We start from the raw sequence: 22,587 nt of genomic DNA, 5'->3' as shown, positions 1-22,587 counted from the left end.
AGAGGAGCAGCCAAGATCCCTGTGTGGTGCTGCAGCTCTGGGTAGGGTCAGATGAGCCCACCAAACCTGGCAAAGCAGAAGAGATGGAAGGAGGATGCAGAGTCACAATACACTTGGTTGCCTGTGAATAAAGCTATTGCTGAATCAGCAAGGGCTTGACCCTTCCTCAATGACTCAAACCCATCTGTGTCAGAGCACTGCTGGGAATTTCCAACAAAGTTCAGTTATTAACAAGTGGAAGATGCTCCTGAGGCCAAGAGCCTGTGCTCAGTTTGCTGGAGAGAGAAGTCTGAGCTTTGGGTTCTGAGAAGCCAGTGACAGCAATGACAGCCTGGCCCCATGAGCTGGTCCTGGGGCTGCACCTGCTCCTGCCAGCACTTCCCATTCTCATCAAATCCAGGCGCTGATCCATCAGCCTCACTGCCAGAGCACAACAGGAGGAGCTGGGTGTCCCCTCATGCATCTCCTGCTAATGGAGTTTGACAGGGAGAGAGTGAAGCAACTGTGCAACCAAAGAACCTGAGGCAGCTTTCCTTCTGAGCACGGGATGGAAATGAAACAAGCATAGGCCCGAGGAGCTGCCCACCACCCACCACAGCTCCTGACGTCCCCAGGCAGCAGCTGGACTTCAGAGTCGCTCTTTGCTGAAGCCCAGGGCATACTGTCTGAGACTGAAGGGATGTAAGAGGATGGACTGGATTACTGGAAAGTTGAGAGGCTTCAGAAGAATAAAGTGACTGAGCACTGAAACAGTCCCTAGTGTTGGCCTTAGTGCACTTGAGAGCTCTACAGTTTTGATAACTTACTAGTGACCTACTGCTGAGCAGTCCACACCAGTCCACACCAGATACCAACACACTGTGAGGAGTCCCTGAATTTTTTGCACATCAACAAACAGCAAGAGAGAAGCAATCCCTTGTTGCAGCCAGAAAGGCAGGGAAAGAATATTTATTTTATCTAGCCAAAATAAAGCTGACTTTTTGCACCTGGTCAGCTCCCTGAAAACCTTCAGCCTGCTCCTTCCCAATGGTCCCTGGGAAGCAGCACAGGGTCTACAGGGAAAGAAGCAGTAACTAAAAAACTGCTTGCTGCATCCAGAAAGTGCTTTGAGTGCAGCTCACCTCACTCTCAGCAAAGGCCATCAGCATGATGAATGGCAGAGCGATTATGCACATCCACAGGTACATTTTAAATCCCAAGATTTAAAGAGAAGAAGTAGACTTGGGGAATGAAACATCAGGAAAGTGCGCTTTTTACATGAACTGGCCTCTTGTGGCATACATGAACTGGCCTCTTGTGGCAATCAGATGGGATGAGCAAACTGAGCAGCAGGTGGGAGATGGAGGCAAAGAAGGCTCATGGATGCCATCATGATGAGGGGAAATGCTTCAGAAGAGTCAGAGGTGTTTCACATTTCCACTCAGGTCAGTAATCAAGTACTCTGGTCAGCAGTTATCAGTAAACATGTTAGATGTTAGTTAGTTGCTACAAAGAATAGTCCCTTGTATTAAAAAAACAGTCGAGAAACTCCTGTGACAGTTTTCTTACTGTAACTGGCATTCATCTTGCTAAATCCTTCCCCTTCCACTCACCAGTGTCCCTGTCTTTTCCTGTCTATATACTCAGAAGTTTGTTGGGCCCAAATAGTTTTTTGAAGTCATCAAAAGCTGAAAATAGAAAAACCATATTGACCTGCTTAACTTAGAAAGCTCTGACACCTCTTGGTGAAGTTGTGGGTTGGCATCATTATCCAGATGGTAACACTGCTATCCCTCTCTGACTTATCTCCTTGCTTTGAAAAAGCCCTTGAAAAAGATTACAGAGATAACCAGAGAGATGAAAGGGAGAAGCTTTACCCTAAAAGCAGCACCCAAAACCACTCAATGTCATCCCTTGATAATCCTTAGCCAGACTGTTATTCCCATCAGATCAAACAAGATGGAATGAGATTTAGGCTACGCTAAGTGCCAAACACCACTATTAGAGTCCCACTGTCACACCTTCCAGCAGCTTTTATGTCTTTTTCCTTCTCTCCTGCCCCAAAAGAATCCGATTTAACTGGCAAAACCAAGTTCATCAGTGGCAGCCACTATCCTCTTGCAACGTAAAAACCAGCTCAAAGGAATTGTTTTGTGACCTCAGAACTGCCCAGATCCTCCTCCAAGAGCTGACAGAAGTTGTCTTTGTCAGCTCCCTTCTGCTGCACTTGCTCTTTTACTGTGGCTTTGCTTGCATTGTTTCAAAGAGACAAACTTCACCAGTATGACCCACCCAGGAGCATTTTAACTAATTCTCTTACCCACTCAAAAAAACAACCAGTAATTACTACTCCATCAATACTATAAGGTGAGTTCTCAGGCATTTTTCTAAAACAGACCTTGTACATCTTTACACTAAGCAATGAAAATAAAAGCTTTCTGAACACACTAACTGCATTCACTATTTTCCTGTGTCCCACACTTGCATGCCCAATAAAAGTATTTAAACACTCTGAAGCTGAATGTTAAAAAGCCATTCATTATCAGCAACTCTACCTGAAGCACTGAAAGAACAGTGTTTTCAGTGAAGTGAACTGGCCTAGAGTACTCCCTGCTCCCCATGGGAAGCCCGGGAACCTGCTCCCATATGGGCAGGTGTAGGAAAGTAGCTGAGGGGCCTCACACTGAGTGGGAGGATGAAAAGCTGCTGCAGCTGCTGAAGGCTGGGAGTGAAGAGGCAGTGCAGTCACCTGAAGCTCCACACCCTTCCTGGTGACAAGGGAACCACGGTCAAGCTCAGGAAACTCTTTCGCATTGCTGGCTGTGGTAACGACACCATGGTGGAAGGCCAGGAAGTCTGTCCACTCTGTTAGGAACACCACACCGGTAACAAAAAAGTCCAGGTAATAAAATTGCACAAATCACGAATCCAGGTAGAAAGGATGTTTGGAGTCTAGAGAATAATGATGAGGTTGCTCCAGAGTGAGAAGGAGGAATGGGCTGGGAGAGGTATCTGAAGGCAGCAATGGTCAATAGAGTATATATGATTCCAGAAGTTCATCTGGGATGAGAGTTTTGTTTCTCTGAAGAGAGTTACCAAGTCTTAAGGGGGGGATTTTGGGACTGCAACACAGAGGAATATGGACAGTGCAGGAAGTTGCTGAGCTGGGCAATACACATCGCTGGAGCTGTTGAAATGCCTACCTGACTGTACCTCATTTGGGGAGATAAATGAGTTTAAAGGCTTTGTTAACACTTGAAATGCAGAATTTATGATGACATTTTTGTAAACTTTACCAGTCCTAGCTCAAACAAGCTTTTGTAAACATGCTGGTAGTACAGAATTCAATTCAGATGCACCAGTTTAGCACTAAAATTTTGTCTTTAAAAAGGTAGGCTCACTCCTGTAGAGGACACTGTAAAAACACCAGTGCCTGAGTAGTTGTGGAAAAATAAACAGCACCATGGGTGAAAGCAGTATCATCAGGTCTCCAGCACAGAAGAGATCACAGCTGTTGTCATATAAAAAGATGTAATTTATAGTTCTATTATCGATGTTTAAGATGGAAGAAACCCTGTTTATGTAATATACAAAACATACTCTTGAAGAGATTAGACTAAATAATGCCCTAAATTCAGCATCTTCCAGTCTAATAAAGGACATAAAACCTGTTCAGCAATCTGTTTCTATTTTAAAGACAAGCTATGGTATACATTACAAATATTGTTTGTAAAAGAGAGCCACGGAAAGAGGGTTGGTGGGATGTTCTGCATATATTAATGCTTCATTAAAAATGCCAAAAGAAGTAAGGGAAAAAAAAAAACCCTAAGTTTAAGGTGCCCTCCCACATAAGGAAAAGGATTTTAAAGCACTTATTAAATTACTTCACTTGCATGAGCAAAACCATGAGCTTTCTTGGAAATCAGGACAAGCTGATTATATAAGACCCAGATAGTTCTTCTTTAATATGTTATTTCAACCCATGAAGATTTATATCTACAGTTAAAAGGAAAAAAAAAGTACGATTTGGGTTGTGGTTCTTAAGGGATCTTAATGCATATCATTTAGAATTACTCTAATTAATTAATTTTATATGGAATCGTGAATACTAGCGCTCCCCTCCTGGGCTCTGCCTCAGTCAAATGGAGCCTGATTTACACTGGAAGCTTTGGAGGAGGCAGGGATCATCTTTCTGCTCAGCAGTGGGGTAGTACCCTGTGCACTCCTGTCCTGAACCATCAGCAGAGCAGCTGAAGGACCCCAGGGCCAGACTTATCTTTAGTACTTTGTTAAAAGTCTGTTTGCTCTGCAAACTTCAGGGCAAAGCAGAAAATGGGAAATACGCTGTGCAAGAGCACATCTGTCTGACACCAGGTCTATTTAATCCAGTGCTATAAAAATTACTGTAAAAACAGACAGTAAAATCTCCAACAGCATCACCTGCAGGACAACAGACTGGCAGGGGACATCTCCAGGTTACTCCAGAGTGCATAATAAAGAGGTCACAAGGACCGTGCACTGACAGACAAGCCTCAGTGTCGCTGAGGGTTTTTAATGAATGGCCCGACGCTGGCCCGGAGCGCTCGGAGGCGCCGGCAGGCTCTGGCCACCCCTCCTGGCTGCTCTTGCTTGGTGTGAGCAGAGCAATGACCCAGCGTGGCTCTCCTGCTTGTGGCAAAGCTGTCGGGCTGCTGCGCCCCCCGAGACTGAACCAAGTGCACAGAGGGGCCTTTTGTGGTGGCCCAAGAGCTGGCATTTGTCCCTGCCCCTGGCTGGTTTGCGGTCAGAGCCACTCTCCAGATCAGGACATCAGCTCATTATGAAAATGAACCCTTCACTGGGCCTGCTTTTCAACCCTGCTCCAGCAAGGGTGAGCTTCAAGGGGACTTAACCCACACTGTAATGGTAAAGGTAAGAAAGTGGCCCTCGAATGGATAAACTATTTAGGCTGGCTCAAATCCTGCCATGTCTTATAGGGTTTCTTTTATGGAAGAAAGATTGAGTTTTCAAGCTTAATTTACAAAGAAGAAAATGCCCTGGCCACTTAAAGGAGTGCTCCTTTCAACACAATCCCTGCTCAGGGAGGATGCCTGCAGTAGGGTCATCTCACCTAACTTTAAATGTCTACAAGGCAGCTGGCTGCCTGAGAGTGCTCCTGTGTCCCAGCCCTCACTCCCTTCACTGAGCAGAGAAAATGGAGCTTTCAGGACACAATGCAACTGACCTATTTTAGGTACCTGCTTCAGGATGAGATGAATCAGCCCCAGCAGCACCTGTTTCTCTCTGTTGACCATAAAGGGAGTCTAGCAAATATACCTCTGGCCAGGTAAATCCCACCCTTCATGCTGGATACAAGCAGAAAGAAATGCACAAAAACGCTCAGAATGGTACTAATACCATTCACACCATGTTGCAAGTGAAGCATTTAAGACCTACAGAGCGGAAGAAGCACTCCAATTAGCTTTAATGTGAAGCTGTAAGGATCCTGGTAACACAAGTAAATTAATATCTAAGCAGCAGGTCCCTAGAGTAATTGCACAGTTGTTACAAAGGGAAGTTGCAGAAAATTACCATTTGCAAGGTTGCAGCAAACGTGAGATAATATCTTGATGTAGTCCAGTGCAGGGATCTGAAGGTTTCAAACATCCAAATTTCAATTAGCACAGCTGAACTACTACAGGCAGAAAAAGCTTGAAGAGGGTGACTAATAAAAGAGCAAGACTCCTGTAGTTCAACTTAGGTTCATATGAGACACACGAAGAGCAGGCTCAGAAGTCTCCCAATAGAATATTAAACAAAATATGAGTGAGATATGGTCATACTAGTGACTGATGTTTGCTTGACTGTCTTACCTATGGATAACTGGCCTGTTTAGAAATGTCTTACAGGTGTGAGAGGAGATGGTGAAAAGGAGAGTGCACACAGCAGTACCTACAGAGATGACTGGTGTCTGCAAAAGAGAACCATCCCCTTCCCTCATTGCATCTCAGTGCTGGCCAGCCCCAGATCCTTGTTCCCAGACTGCAGTGCTACACGAGCTGCCAACTAAAACACCTGAGGGATGAGTCTGCTGGACAAACCCAGTGCAGTTAACTTGTGGCTCAGCAAAGCTGCAGGAGTGGCACCTGCAAGCGCTGAGCTATGGGTGGATGGAACAGCAGTCAAGCATGGGCAGTGACAAACAGACTAGCTCTGGCATAGCAAGAGCAGGGAAGAGCCACTGGAGTGCCAACAAAGGCCTTTGGGAAGGGCAGATCTTTAAAGCTGCCCTCTCCATGCCCTGGGACAACGGATGTCCAAGCAGTGTCTGAGCACTCCACAGTGCGAAGCAAAGGAACCACAGCCTCACTGCAAAATGCTCAGGTGATAACCTTGCCAAGTGATAACCTTGTAGCAGTACATTATTGAGATTACAAAGTTAAAATATTTTAATAGTGGTATCTCATGCAAAATGAATAAAGGATTCAATGAAAGGATTGAAAGGAAAAACTTAAGTATTCCAGCTTCACTATTTGGTCTAATGGATGTTACTGTCTCTGCCTAAAACCATTGTCCCAAGGTTTGCTCCTTAATACCTCCATGGTCAGAGAAATTTATCAATGTCTGAACATGACCACCAGCAAGCCCATTAACTGAATCAGTCTGGATGAAATTTAATTGCAAGCAAAGACAAAAATCTGTGGCAATTTAAGAATGGCATTTTCGAATTTGTGAAAAAGGACTGAAGAAAACAAAATCTCATCAGTTCTCAAATGATTCGCATTTTTGGCTTTCCCCAATATATCTGAAATTCAACATTTCCAGTTTTGTCAGTACTATCAGGATGGAAATTATAATCAAAATATTCATAACTAATTACATATACAGCTCTATCGGCCCTGTACCTATTACTCATGCCCTTGTAATTCAAGGTGTCATGGCTGGAGATTCAAGAAAACCTAGTTTTGTACACAAACTAGATTAACAACATGTATGGTTTTCAAAAAAATACAAGTATGAAGAGACACTGTTTGTATTTTAATATTTCAGAAATAAATCTACTAACGTCTACTGGTGATCAACCAGTTATTTCCTTAACTGGCCCAATCACTACATGGGACTGCATGGTGCTATCATCTTCAGGAACTGTAAATATTTATAGCAGACTCCTCTTGGCTGCTTCAGAAGTGTGGACAGATAACGGTTGACTTTCTCAGGCACAACCATTGCTGGCTGGAACTTAAAAGTCAGCTTCTATCACTTCAGCAAAAGCTGGCAACATCCACGCACATAAGTTCAAGGACAGAGTTGGCTCCCAGGCCAGATGGAGCCTGCTGCAGCTATGTGTGACAGCTTTTCCCATCCCACTGGACTAGGTGACACTGAGGTCACTGAGAAGATGGCTGGAAAATTTAGGCCATTAGGAGCCAAATGATCACCTGAGTCTTGAATCCTAAGGATCCCCAGGCTGGCCCTGTCACATTCATACAACTCATCTGTTCTCCCTAACATACTTCAAAAAATCTGCTTGTTTTGAAAAACAAGACTCTTCTAACTTTTCCTAACATTTTAAGTTGCAAAATAGTATTTAGCTATAAAGCAAGATTTTAAAAATCTGATGTAATTGTCACTTCCCTGTGAATCATGGGCTGATTTCCTGAAGAGTAACATTACAGGGGTGTAACAAGGGTCTCCCATTTTTAGATTTCTACCTACATTTACACTGGTTAAGCTTTCAAAGCTTCTCTTTCCTTATACAGAAGACAGGACAGCTGCAGCCTTGACTTTCCAACAGTAAGAGAGGGAGGCAGTTTTGCTAAAACTCAGTATTAATTTAAACCTTCATTGTGCCTGGTTTCCTTCTTTTGCAAGACGAGTATGTGCTCCTTATAAAAGCACTGGAGGGCTTGGGTATGGGAGGGTGGAGGGGAAAGTTCAGTTTACATATTCTGCCATTTGGCAACTCATCCCACGAGTAGAGAGAGGGTAATGGTATTTATGATACATCTCCTGAGGCACATTTTTTTACTTTTCAAGACCAGTCTTAGTGTGCAGATAAGTTACTGCTCCATTATCATAAATGTAGAGAAGAAAGAAGCATGATTCTTACCGTATGAGAGCGAGCCTGTCTTTTTCAGATGGATGATCATCGAGCCACTGGGAGTAACGGGCAATGGACCACTCAGCCCTCTGATACAGAGAAACACAAACACCAATTACACACAAATGTGAAAAAGGAAACAGATACACCAATTTCAGAATCAAAGATGACATAAATGAAGGCCACGTGCGGCTCTCTTAATACTGCAGTGATGCAGAAAGAGTTAAGGAATCAGAGACAATTAATGTTATCTGGGAGCTCAGAGGTGATCTACTTCAGCTGATGGCCCATTTCTGACAGGGCTTTTTATCTAGATTTCCTGCATCTTAGATGAGTAGGATCTGGGCAATCTGCAGTCTGGGAAAAGATCTGCGATTTCTTTTATGAGCTGACAGAATAGTAAAGAATTGAGAGTATATTTAATATCAGGTCAACATATTCCTACTGTTAATAATCAAAATATTAAGTCAATGACCATAACAAATTTGCCACAATAAAAACAAATGCCCACAAATCATATAAAATACGGACTTGAATAATTTTTAATTAAAACAGCTAGGGCAAACTACAACGCTCATTTCTCCTTAGGGCATCTGAAAAGGAAAGACAGGTTGATCCTATTACCTGGAAGGGTGATTTTAACTCTGGTGGTGCTCTTGTAAATAAGAACTGAAGAATAATGCTGAATGGAATAACCTCTCCCAGAGCTGGGCTGCTGGCAATATGCTCACTGGTCTGGAACAGCAGTGGTCTGGAAAAATGTAACAATATACTTGTGAAAGGAAGAAAAAGCTTATCTTATGCATTAGAAAAATGCTTCTACGTGGTGGCAATATTGCATTAGGATTGAATAATCTAATTTTTTGCCACTACTCTGCATCTTAGGTTTCCAACACAGGTCCAGTTTGTAAAAATTTACAGCAGTTGCCTATTGTAATTAATCAACACAGGACTATAAATTTTATATTTCAGTGAAAACATTTAAGGTAATTATAGAACTCACTGTCATACAGAAGATGTACTGAAAGCAACACAAAAAAGTACAATTTGGCCAACATTTGCATGACAAAGATTGTTAAATCATAGTTATACTCTGCATAAAATTTAAAAGAAATTTAATCTATTTCTAATTTGCAGGTGGGTGTTGCCAAAAAAGCTCTCAGTTCAATCAGAACTAACACGAGGTAATAAATCAGTTCAGAAATGCAGTTTAGTCATACTGCGACTGCAACTCACCTGAATGACCTCAGCTGTCTGTAAGATTTTCCTAGGTCAGAGACTCGCCGACACAGCGGTGCTACTGCTAACTCCATCTGTAAAACCAAACATTTCCATTTTAATTAGATTCTCCCAAAACATAAAATTTGGTACTGAAGTGGCCTGCTTTTAACCAATAATCCAAACTTGCGGACCAAGTCAGTGACTTCTTCCCAGTGGCTGAATTAAGACAAGAAGCTATCTTTTCCTTTCAATACTATGTTGTGCAAGCCGAGACTTTTGCCTAATTCTTGGCAACACAGTAAGCATTTAATGAAAAACAACAGTGTCAGTCTGTGGATAAGAACAGAAGGGGTCTCATGAGCTTTTTGAGACCGAAGCTTTGTTTCTTGCAGCAAGTATATTTTGTTGGTGATGAGTTTCCTGCTGAAGCACTTATGTCAATATCCCAAAAATCTGACCACAGCTGTGGGAAGAAAGCAAATCTAGGCAAGTCTCCACAAACCACTGCTAAAGCATTTACATTGCAGACCCATTTCAGCTGGGCACCCTATCCCTTGGTGAAGGACAAGGTTAAAATGATTCCTTCTTGAACACCGGGCCCCAAATTTTGGGGCACAAAACCTATGCAGATTAGATAGAAGGCAGCTGGGACCTATTGCCACAGGGTCATATGGAAAGAATAAGAGTATTATTTTCATACTTATTTTCATACTGTTTGATTTCTGAGTTACAGCAGCCATCTTTAAAAACAAACAAGTTCAAAACACTTTCTGTTTTTTAAGCACTGAAGTTCTCCTGCTCTTTTGAACAAGAGCCAGGTTCCACTTGGGTTTTTACGTCTAAATTCTGTCACAGGCTCTTCATTAACAGTGAAGACACAGAAGTGAGAAAGAACTTCCTTTCTGGATCCCAGACTGAACATTACACAGCAAAATTTCAGTTAATATGCACATCAGTACAAACAACCCCACCCAAAAAACCCCACAGGTAATTTTAGTCAGATATGGATTAAGTCTTTATTTTTTGCATTCCTGAAGTGTTAAGCAAGTGAGGGATCAAGCTTTATTCTCCATGTACACTTTTTAAAACCCCCAACTTGAAAGACTACTCAGTCTTTGATTTACACATAATGCACAATTAAACTAAGTTTCAAAGGATGACAGCTAAAATAAGTAACAAGATCAAAACCATCATACGAGTTTCCCATTTAAGTAATACTGCTGAACGACTTTCAAAGTGTTTGTGATATGACACTATTTACAGTGAAGTCCTTAATGCTATTATATGATTCTTTCCAGCTGCCAAATTTCCTCAGAGCTGGTTGCTGGGCCACCAGCTTCACCAAGAGCATGTAACCATCCTGGGGTTCCAGCATAAACAAGAAACATGGTGTAGTGAACTGTGATGCCATAGTTCATCTAAACCCAGAAGAAATTAAATTAGCAATTAATGCAAATCAAGGCCATATATTTCAGGCACCCATATCTAAAAGCAGGTGGCAGGATGGGAGTCATCTCACCTACTTCTCAACATCTACTGGTTCTCTTCATACCCAGTGGAGAGAAACAGCCACTCTTGCGGGGTGATGCATCTGTCCCCAAGGTGGACACCTAAAAAAGGTCAGGTGGTTCATGCTGTGGGAGTATCTACCTACACAAAATTCAGTTAGACAAAGCTGGGAAACCCAAGCATTTCGTCTTCCTCTGCAGACCTGGAGAGGTTGGTGGCTTTGGAGGGCAATGGGCAATGTCCCAGAGAGCTATCCCAGGGGCTGTACACAGCCACTGCCTGAGCCTAGGGCTCTCAGAGTACATGACCCTCATCAAGCACTTCCAGGACACTTGAAATCTGCAGGAACTCACAGGAGCAGAAAGTGAATAAAAATCCAGGAAGCAGAAATAAGGCTCCAGCCCTGGGTAACACCCCAGCTTCCTCCTGTCTGCTGCCCTCCTGGTCCCCAGATCTTTAGGCTATGACCAGGCCTCTCTCTGCAGCCAGCTGGGAACCCTGACTCATCCCCCTCACAGCCTGAGGGGGAAGTCACCTCTCCTGCCTGCAGGTGCAAGGGGTACCCATTCTTTGGGCTGCAGAGCACGTGCTACCCAGTTTCACAGTTCCTGAGAAGGCACGCTGTCCACCAGACTGTGCCCAAGTTAGGCAGGTGGGAAGTCAACATCCCTGTGCCCAAGGAGCCATCAGGTGCGGTGCCGTGCGCTGAATCCAGGGGAGCGAGGTAGAGGGCACGCACCCAGGAAAGGAAGGTTCTCCTTGTGGATTGCTGCAGGGAGGTGCTCCAACTCCAGACTGCGATGAACCTTACAACAAGTTCAATATGTTGCTCCCCCAGGTTCCCCCAGACATTTCTGAGCACAAATGGGAGCCACGAGGCCAGTCTGCCACACACCATCAGGAGCAGGGAGCCAAAAGGAGGAGATAATTAAGTATGCTTTGCTGCATCATGTTACAAGAACCCTACAGACCCTGAAAACCAAATGGGAGCAAGACTGATTTCTCCAGAGCTTCTTTTCAGGCGTCAGTATTGGCTGCGGGCAGCTGGAAGTAACTGATATCCTGCAGGAGCTGGTGTCCCAGCTCTGGTGGGAGCTGTGGGCTTGTAGCTGTGAGGGACCAGGGAGAACATAATTCCTTTAGGTTCTTTAGAGACTCTGATAAAAGGCAACAAACTGCCAGTCTGACTTGTGGAAACAGAAATGCGTGGATCAAACTGTACTCATGAGGGGAAGAAATAGCAGCACAGCAAAAATATAATTTTGCTTAATAAGTTTTAAAAGATTGTTTCACTCCTGAAACATAATATGAAGCAATGAGGTGTAAGTGAAACTCTCTACAGTTTAACCAATTCCTTACTAAAACAAATTTAAATGAGTTCTCTTGAATATACTTTGTTGTTTCCATAAATCAACATTTTTAGTCTTAAGTACTAAAGAAGAAAATTTACCTTGGAAAATTCTATTACTTCATCTTCAACCTTTATTAACCGTAGGAAATTATTAGTACCGCTAGAACTAGATAGATTTAATGGCAGCAGATGGTTGATTCGTGAAGTACTAGTTGCCAAAGAAAAATATTGTTTTTAAGCTTTGCCACATACTATACTATCTCAAATTGACTCATGAAGAGTGGGAATGAGCGAAAACTAATGTGGTAAAAATGCAAAGAAACCACAGAAACTCTTTCTCTAATTTACAATACTAGTCTGCTATGTGTTATAACCCAATCTCTCCAATAAGAAGTATAATACACATAATAACTAAGATTGTTTTCTTCATTTTAATTTTAAGTATTCGTCTGAGTCAATGATGCTACAGCATCCTTCTGCTGTTACATTCATTTCTTGTGTCTCTGCTGAGCATTATGCCAGCGATGCGAGCAAGTGCTGGGGAGAAACTATTCCACTGGAACAGCTGCTGTTTTTAAGGTGCTGGAATCGGGCGGCAGATCGAGTGTACTTCACTGCTGGGTTTTGCTACCTGTCATCACCTGAAATGGCATCAACTGTTGATTCATGCAACATGTTTATACAGTAGCAGCTCTTGCTATGATACACAGCTACAGTTTCCAAAGCATGTTGGTGAGCTTTTACAGGTTGGGTGATGGTTTCGGCTGTCGACAAGCCAGTACTTGTATTATGCGTGCAAGGCCTTTCACACAGCCACGTCCTGCAGAATTTACATATAAAAGGGCAAAGCAGTATTTTTTGTTTCTTTTCCAAATTTCCCTTCCAGAACTGCAAATTTGAAAATTCAGATATCCAGGTTAAATTCAGTGATAAATCAGGTGTCCAAGCAGTAATTTGCAACCACAGAGGCTTGAAGTGAGATAATCATTAACACAGGATCCAAGGGAAGCAGTAGGAAATGTACATGCTTGCCAAAGGGAAGCAGCAGATAGAACAGAAGAAGGCCTAATGACTCGTTTCTTCTAACTTTGTTCAAAATTCATTGCTTTTGTTCATGTTAGTTTGCTATGCTTTGCAGAACACAGTGGTAGACTCCTGCCCAACATATGCTTCCTCTCAATGGTTCTTGCTCTCTAAGCCCAAAAAGGCTATATTATCTTTTCTTCTCACATGACTCTGCCATAGCCCATGGCTAGGTGGTCAATTATCTGTTGAACTATTCACTGGATGGCCATATTGTAAAAAATACATCACATGCCTGGCTTCTCTAATTGGATTATGTTCAGCAACTCAAGGGTGAAGTTAATATGCAGTCTAGATACAGATAATGCATATACACTGAAGAGCGCTTTGAAAAACCCCATAGTGAAGTTATTGTTTAGAGCCTATTGTGGTATTTTCAGGATCTCTCATTATTAAACCGCTGTTTTTTCAGCTGGAAAATCTTAACATTAAATTTTTAGCAATTGCATTTCCTCCTGGCCAAGATGAATTCCAAGTTTTTAAATGTTAACTCAAAATGCTTTTTTCTAGCCATTCAACAGAACAGAATGCTTTAACAAGCAAGGGAGCAGAAGAGCCCTGAACTATTATACGAAAGAGGCTGGCCTGCAAGGGAAGTGGAATTTGATTTCTCTCCAGCGCAGCAATTCCAAAACAGCTGACGCTTAAGTAAATCCTTCAGCTGTAACACCTCTAAAATAACACACAACAGAAAGTAATTCCCTCTTTCCAGGAAGATAATTAGCATTAAACATTAAATGCATTTTAGCTTTAGTAGTTTCTGTCCTTATGATTACAACTGTGATTACAGCATCCTGCTGCTTTCACTTCTCTGTAACAAACTAAAAAGGAATTTTTTTAAGAAAAATGAGAAAAAGCACTTTTATACTTTTATCATTATTTTTGATCAAATGAGCAAATCTGTTTACATTTTTAAAAATCCAAATGCCTAATATTCTTGCTACTTTTTAATGCCACATATTGAATCAGGAAACCATATTCTGACCATAGGCTAGCCAGCAGATAGAAACATTTCTTCTACACTAGAGTTTAGCATTGTCAACTTCTACCACAAAATCATTTTTCTAGGAAAATTCAACAAACCCCAAACATTTTGCAGTAATTTTTTGAGAAAGACCTGAAGAATTGATGGCAGTGTTAACTATATCCCACCAAAACTGGTTGAACACAGTACTTGAACAATGCCAAAAAACCCCAACTATAAATCACACCTAGATAAGAAATATAGGAAAGCATATGCAGAAAAGTATTACCTCAAAAAGGACCAATAAAAATAGTTCACTCTACAAGGCTGAAAATAATCAGTCATGACATGAGACGGAGTTTTTGGCACAGACAGTGGCTCCTGCCTTATATGTTGCTCCAAAATAGACGGGAAATCGTGTCATGCCTTCATGTCATGAAGCGTAATGATTACTTTGCAATTACTAGACTAGTTTGTTTCAATGCAGTTGTGATTTGAATTTGCTAGTAATAAACAGCTATTTTCCTGTATCAGCTTACAAACTCCGTGTAGCAGACTACTAATTTCCATGCCAAATATTACTGTAGATTCCTCATTTCTTCTAAATAAATTCCTCAACTGATTGTGTTTACACTTCATGCTTTGCTGAATTGTCCAGCACTTCCATCGGGTTTTAGGAAGGCCTGAACTACAAGCCACAAGCCCAAAGTATGCCTAAGTGCTATAACAACTCTGAATACCAAGCAAAGTTAAGAGGTCCTCTGGAAAAGAACTGGTACTCCCCAGAAACAGAAATGTTGAAAACCATCAGGGCTTGCTGGCTTGCTGGCTTGCTTGCCTCCAGGAGAACATTTTTTTCAGTCTGACTAGTAGTGAATTAAAAAGTGAAATTTGGTATTAAATACGTGAATACTGAATTCTGGGCATCTTAACAATACAAAACCAAATAAAGCAAACTCATTCGGGAACACAGAGGAGTGAACTGAAAAGCAATCTTGCGCAATTGCCTGCATAAAAATGGAGAGTATGTAAAGAGGGGAATTCAGCCTGTCGACTGGAAATATTTCAAATGAGACTCCCAAGGAACATAGCATAGTATGCGATAAAAACCTTGTAGTGTTACACACGTTTCCTAGGGCTTGCAATGTTCCTGTGTTCCCGTAAGCACTCATTTACATGAAATCATATTAATGATATTCAGGCATATTTCAAGCCTCTCATAGCTCTGTTTACAGCTGCCACACTAGTCTTACAGCACACACCTAATCTCACTGCTGAAAAATCTACAATGCATAGGACAACCAAATGCAATACTGACACTGAAAACAGGGTAAGACAGAATTCAAGAGAGCTACAGCAGTAATTCCTAAGTAGCTGAGCCTCACTGAAGAAAATTGGCTGTTATGCACCTCACCAAACCCAGTTCTGAATGAAGAGAACTTGAAATCTGTTTTCTCTCTTCTGTGTAGACACCTGTTATTTTGAGGCAATTTATCAGTAAAACACTTTTTCAGTGCAAAAATTTTCAAATCTGCCTCTTAGCCAAAGCTATTCTGCTGAGTATAAGGCAGCTGTAACTCTGAGTGCCCTGAAAGAAATGTGCACAAGCACATGAGATACCCATTATTTGACTTATTGCATGTATGTTTATAACTGAACCTCAAATTAACCAAAACTTCTGGACAGATTTCTGCCCAGGTCTTTTGTTTCCAAACAACCCCAAAATACCAAACGGGGTTTTAGATCTCAAAAGTCAGTTCTGAGCAGGAACATGTAAACCTTTTTGAGTAGAGAAAATTCAAAATAACTACAAGACAGAAGAAAAGTTAAAACAGTTTATAAACAAACCATGGCCTTCACACAGTGCCTTTCCAGGCAGGTCCTTCCCTCTGGGTTCCTCCGGAACTGAAAAGAGTCCTGCACACAGCATTTATGGCCATTTGGAAAAATTTATACTTCCCATCAAGCCAGCAGTCCAGCTAAATACCTGCTCCCTGCTCTCCTCAGCCCAGAGTAGCAGCAACCTCCTCTAGTCCTGATCAGGATTATAGCCGCATTTAGGCAAATGTGCCCAGAACTCCTGTCTGGGTCAGAGCAACAAGAACCTTCCCATGGGGCTACCAGGAGCTGGTGTCATGGACCCATGCCCAAAACCCACCAGGTTTTTGGGAGGAGCACATACATCACAGAACACATGGATATAAGGCAGCTTCCACATACAAAATGTTTCAGTCCTTTTTCCGTTATGCCAAGCAACAGAATATAGTGCCCAGGCCATTCTGGACACTACAACCTTTGTGCAGCCTGGCACACCCTGAGGAGCTCTGCACAGAGACATTCAAGGGTGCAGAGTGAGCACTGAGTTGGCTGTATGGGGCTGACTGGACACAGACATATTTCCTGTCTTAAGCCCATTTTTAAACAAGGCAAGAATATGGTGCAATGTGAAGATAAGAAAAACACAAGGCAGCCCCCAGATGAAGCAATAGTTGAAGGCAGGAGACAAGAATGAATTCAAACCCCTTTTTTTTTGATTCCATGGTACAGAAGAAGACAAATCACATCTTTACACAGTTGTCCATCCAGGAGTTATACTCAGCACAGTGGGGAAGACCATGCAAATTTGTCTACACTCAGATGAAAACATACCTTCACTTTTCACTTAAAAGGCAGCCTATCTCAGAACGAGAAAAATCAGTGTTTAAAAAATGATAAATAAGCAATATTTTTAGATTATAACAGCTGCTTAGATCAGATGCTCTTACTGTAGAACCAGGGGAAGATATTTCCCAAATTCATATGACTTACTTCAGTTAAAATCAGTATAAATAGCATAAATTACAAAAATTATCTCTATTCCTTCCACGCGAAAAGTCAAGTGTCCTTTTTTTTTCTTCCAATTTTATGCCATTGTCTTCAAAATACAGAAGAGAATGGAACCTTCTCACTGAAAGCAATTGAGAACTTCCCCTTAATTTCTCTGGTTAAAGGCTGATTTGCTACTTTTGAGTAATGAATAAAAAAATTTTACTCAGGAGTATGTAACTCACAGGCAAATGATAAAAAGAAGCCACAAGCAGGAGTGGAGGTGGCACCAATTTTTCCCTCCCTGCCTTCCTCTCCTACCTCACTTACCTACCAGCCAAAAGCAGCACTCAGTATGCAGACAGTTGGCGCTAACTCCCTTTTCCACTTGGATAATAATAACCGGCACCCTCAGCTTAATCTAGCGGATGCCTGACTCTTTGGCAAGTTAACCACACAGCGTTACTAATTAAATTTTAATATAGTAGATAACACAGACAGGGAGTGGATATGAATCTGGCAATTTCTTTTGCATTTTAGTCCAGTGCAGGAGTTAGGTAAAGCTGAGAGGCAGGTAAGTCCATGGGATCACGAAGAGAATTCCACATGAAAACTGCCCTTCTGTTTCCGATAGGGCTGTTCTTCCCCAGGATATTGGTATTTCTTTAGCTTGTTTCCTTCACTGCAAAGCAGCTGAGTTAGCCATTAACCACTGTGGGCACTGTGATATATGGAGCGATTAAGAAAGTGACACACCATTCCATTCCAAGAGAGAGAAAGGATGAAGGAAATGAATGGTGGCAAACGATGGACGTGCCAAAGAGGTCAGTCAAGTGGGATAAAATGTCAAGATGCAGCTGAATTTAAATGCAACAGTCACTTGACAGGAAGCTGTCAGATCACCCTGAATGCGCCTCACGGTGATGAGGGATCTTCAACTACTTGGTGGATGCATTTATCAGGATCCAGTATCCTATCAGAGAGGATGTTTAGACCTGGAATGCACCAATCTCTACAACTGCCTGTTTATACTTTGATGGGGGCAAAAGTATTGACACTTTTCACTGAAATCAGTGAAGTAACACTAAAAAACAGAAATCAGTACTGAGGGTACCTGTGCAAAATCTGCTGCAAGCCGCATCTTCCCACCTTCACCGAGGGGCCTTATTAGACTGGCATTGCGAATGAAAAGTTCAATTGCTCTTTGAGCCATGGCTTCAGTGTTATCAAAGACAAAGTCAAAACACTCAAAATGTCTGAAGTAGTCGCTCATGACTCTTGCTATAAAACCCTGTAGCTCTTTCATGTAGAGAGAACAAGGGACATCTGGTTTTCCTGAGCCGGATAATGATCTGGTAAAAAAAAAAAAAAGAAAAGAAAAAGAAATAGGGGTAGCTAAATTCATCTTTAAAACACAGCTAAAACCTATTGGATTCTTTTTAATTTTATTCCTACCCCATGCAGTGATGGCATGAATTGCAGAGTCTAATTTCTACTTAGCATAAGGAGCATATAGCTCTCTCTGACACCATAGTCAAAAAACATCTCTTTATCAGCCATTCTCATCCTAACGAGATAAAGGAAATCCCCCCACTCCTACTCAACCTGAAGAGCTTCCAGCAGTTTAGAGCCTAAACCCCAAATCCAGCCCCTAAATTTAAACATCCCAGTTGCTGATTTAAAACTCTAATAATGGATCGTAAAATACAAACACATGTCACAGGGTTACTAGTTTAGCCTATCCCAAACCTGTTGTCTGTATAGAATTAGTTTCCTAGATTCCTCCAAACCCAGCATTATAAAGTCAATATCACAGAAGCAGCACAGAAGCCCCTGGACACAAATCAATCCCCCTTCTGTTTCTCAGACTCACAGTCAGGCAAAAGAGCTCTTCCAAACTCAGGAACCTGAACATAAAGGCTATCTAACAAAACACAGCCTTTGGCTGGAAACAGTTCATCCACCTACAGAGGTATTTTGCTACTGGTGCCAAAAGAAAGATGGTGAGAATAAAATATTGTTAAAAAAAAAAAGTCAAAGGGAAAATTTAAAACGCCTCTGAAAATATACTATTTTCAGTGAATTTCCAAGACAGAAAGCAGGGCAACTGATGATATAAGCAATGCCAGAACAGACATGACAACCAAAACAAAATTTAGGGAGGAAGTCTCAATTATAGATAAGATTCTTTACGCATAAAGAATACTGCAAATTTTAATGAAAATGTTATGGGAAAATAGCATAACATATTAAATTTGAGATTTAAATTTAAAAAAAGTCAAAATTAACTATTTCATCAGAGGCTATATGCTTTGAGACACAGGAGTATTGACAGTTCTCAAGACTGTCCACCAAAAGTAAGTTTCAAAAGCAAAAGGCAGTTTTTAAAAGCACAAAAATGGCCTCTGCTTGCCTTTCTTTTTCTATTTAAAATGAATTTTACTCAATAGATCTGAAAAAAGAGGGGGAGGGAGGAAGAAGACAGGCGCTACCTGATTAATTTGTTTCAATAGGTAGGTGTAATTCTGCTTTCTCTGTTCATTGACCATAAAGCATCACCTTCCTCTCAACAAACAAGCACTCTGCTTCAAGGACATTGTGGCAACAACAATCTATTACGCATATGCAGGATATCTTACTAGAGCAATGGTAAATTTAAGAGATATTTCTAGTTACCCAGAAAAATCTTCCTGGTGCATAGTGATGATAATAGCTTCCACTGAATCTCCCACTGAGTTCAGTAGCGGCTGAACAGCACTACCCATTAGATCATGGACTGCCTAAAATAGAAAAAAAAAAGGCACAAGTAAGGAACCAAAACTAGAAGCATTTGCATTTTGACACCTCAAAAATACCTTGAGAAACAGTTCATTTTATCAGCCCTTTTTATTATTCTGCATTAAAAAATGCTAAATAGAAGGACCAAAGCCTAACATAACATTTCTCTCTAATTGATTTTACCAGTAAAGTGCAGAAATGAAGCTGTCTGCTACTTCTGTGTAAAGCCTTCCTTCAAAAAGGTGCACAACAACTCAGCATTCCTGATTTGGCATACATGTTTTGGTGTACACATTTGATTCAGCTGTTAATTCCCCAGACACAAGCTGCCCTTCATTCCCCTGCACACAACCTCTCCCAGGTCAGCGCCCAGCAGGACGGATGTGGAGAGCTGTCACCCACAGAGGCTGCACTGCCACCTGCATCCCCCTCCAGGAAGGTACCAGGTAGCATAAAAATCATAATTTGATGTATCTGTCACAGGGAGGAAGGGGGTGATAAAGGATCCAGCAATTGCTGTGTGAATGCTGGAAAGAGAAGTTTATTTTCACAGTCAAGATGACATCTGTGTTCTGACCATTACAAGAATATTCTGAATACAAACACTACTCAGGCAGTGATTTGGCACACGCAACACATATGTAGCTGCAGATATAACAAATTAGAAATGTCAGAATATTTGTATACCTGTTACTAAATATACTGACACAAAATAATATGTGGGAAATAAGTGCCTATTTTAAACGTAAAAACAAAGCAAAGCTCACCCCTATCCCTGCAGCATATGGACATTCAATTACCTTTAAGGCAGTTGTGACTGTTTGCTCAGCGGCTGCTGGAAATGAGCTCTGATTGGTAATGACCTAAAAATTGTAAAATAATTGTTAATAGTCAGAATTCAACAAATTATTAGGATCCATAATATTCAGCTTCATTGCAAAACATACTGCTTTATCCCTATTAATGAGTGGTTTACATAGACAGAGATAACTCTCATATGTGTTTTACACAGACAGAATTTTCAATGCACCAGTATCACTCCTTCACTCTCAAATCTCCTATCAACTCTGCTTCTGCCCTGGCAAGGAAATGATTCAATGGAGTTAAGCTGAAATTTAGCTGAAGGGCTAACAAAATCAGAATAAAAATAACTGGTGTATTCTCCCACTGCTAAGTATAGAATTCATGGAGGACTATACAAGCAGCTCTGTGGCAAATAATTGAAAGAATGGTTGTTCTTTCTCAGTATTATGACTATTATACTGCCAATTGTAAATAACTGTTTATGTACAGCTACAAAAATATTAGAATTGAAAGTCAAGGAATGAAATGAAGAAATATTCTACCAATTTTCTTACAGTTACAAACATGCTATACAATAGTATTTTTAAGCCAGATAAGTACTGAACTCAAAGACTGAATCATATCAGATCTCCCTCCAACACTAAGACACATGAGGTTCATTACTAAATACATCAGAGAAAGCAGACTTAAAAGTTGATCTACCATCTGTCTGCAAAATGAAAGCAAATTTTATGGGCTTTTTAGCATTTTTTAACATTCTTTAAACATATCCAGAGTCAGGAGTACTCATGATCTTTTTTCTAATCAGGCTAGAATTCAAACACAATTAACTGCAACTATCAATATATCTGTTTATTTTAGTTTACAAAGACTGTGTACCCACTGGCATCACTAACCAGTAAATTGGAATTATTCACAACTGTGCTTAGTCCTGAAAAATTTCCAGGCTAGACTGTGGTCACAGTAATAATGTACAGAGGTGTTGCTTTTCTTGATTTCACCTTTTTCTTCACCTTTTCAGTTTAGTCACAACTGTGGGAAAGCAGTGAGGTTCTTCTAAAAAATATATGCTTGGGCTGAGACAGATGCAGACAAGGGCTATCAGGTTGACCAGTACGAAGACAAGAAAAAGTAGAAAGAGTTCAATTGTTTATGTTCATAAAGTAATGGCTGTGATGCGTGATTATTCTCTATAAACACATCTTTCACTCTTCTAATATTGACTATTTGTCACAATGGCAGGAAGAAGAATGCCAAAAGAAGCCTACCTTCAGAACTGACTGGTGCAGTTTGTACAGCGAATTAACTACAGCCACGTTCCTCCTCTGTCCCTCTGTGAGTGGCCCAATCACCTGGCTGGCATCTCCTTGAGTAGACAGCTGCAGTGATCACAGAAATTGTTACTACCAACTCTTTAAACAGTGCATCACCCCAGACTAAACTTAGATCACAGCAGAAAGCCATAAGTCTTCAGTACCCAATGTTCTTCCATTTAACTCTTGTCTAGATTCATAGGATTTCTACCTCCAGATAAAAGAAACTGAACAGCAACAGGAACCACGAGAGACTGTCTCAGCTCCCAAACCACAGCACTGAGACCCAGACCTCCTGGAGATACCTAGTCCCAGCATAACTTCAATTTTGTAATCTAAGAGTCAGGTGAAATCACCTACCTGAGGATGCATGATAAACTAGCAGCAGCTTCTCTGTATAATAGTGTACACTTTTCTGTATATTCTCAGTGTGTCCTTCTGACAACCATTCAAACCTCTCCTTAAAAGCTCTGTTTTTTCAAATAGATGGCTTAGAACTTTGTACACATTAGAGGCTTATAAGTCAACAGAAAAGTAGAACCGCCAGCACCAAAACTGCTAGATCTGTCATTAGAGAGTTCTATCCATGAATCTTTCAGCAAAAATAAAAAAATTATTTCTTCATATTTAAACTGCTCAAAGCATGCATTTTTTATTATTACCACAGAAATCAAAGTTTCAGGATGATACATAAATAGCC

General features: G+C 41.2%; 1 protein-coding gene across 1 annotated transcript in view; it reads right to left on the bottom strand.

Annotated features, from left to right (window-relative positions):
• The window catches only part of COG5 (component of oligomeric golgi complex 5), a 182,208-nt gene that overhangs the window by 3,261 nt on the left and 156,360 nt on the right, over positions 1-22,587 (bottom strand). Inside the window, exons 15-21 of the mRNA XM_027679319.1 lie at positions 21,843-21,953; positions 20,571-20,633; positions 19,669-19,772; positions 18,107-18,344; positions 9,296-9,372; positions 8,684-8,810; positions 8,069-8,148 (exon numbers count right to left, since the gene is read on the bottom strand). Of these exons, the coding sequence (XP_027535120.1) occupies positions 8,069-8,148; positions 8,684-8,810; positions 9,296-9,372; positions 18,107-18,344; positions 19,669-19,772; positions 20,571-20,633; positions 21,843-21,953 (800 nt within the window). The remainder of the gene's footprint in view (positions 1-8,068; positions 8,149-8,683; positions 8,811-9,295; positions 9,373-18,106; positions 18,345-19,668; positions 19,773-20,570; positions 20,634-21,842; positions 21,954-22,587) is intronic.

The sequence above is a fragment of the Neopelma chrysocephalum genome, unplaced genomic scaffold (genome assembly GCF_003984885.1).
Source record: "Neopelma chrysocephalum unplaced genomic scaffold, ASM398488v2 Primary Assembly neopelma1_45, whole genome shotgun sequence".
In the NCBI taxonomy this organism is placed as follows: domain Eukaryota; kingdom Metazoa; phylum Chordata; class Aves; order Passeriformes; family Pipridae; genus Neopelma; species Neopelma chrysocephalum.
Note: the sequence above shows the minus strand (reverse complement) of the source record. Positions and strands in the feature narration are given on the sequence as shown.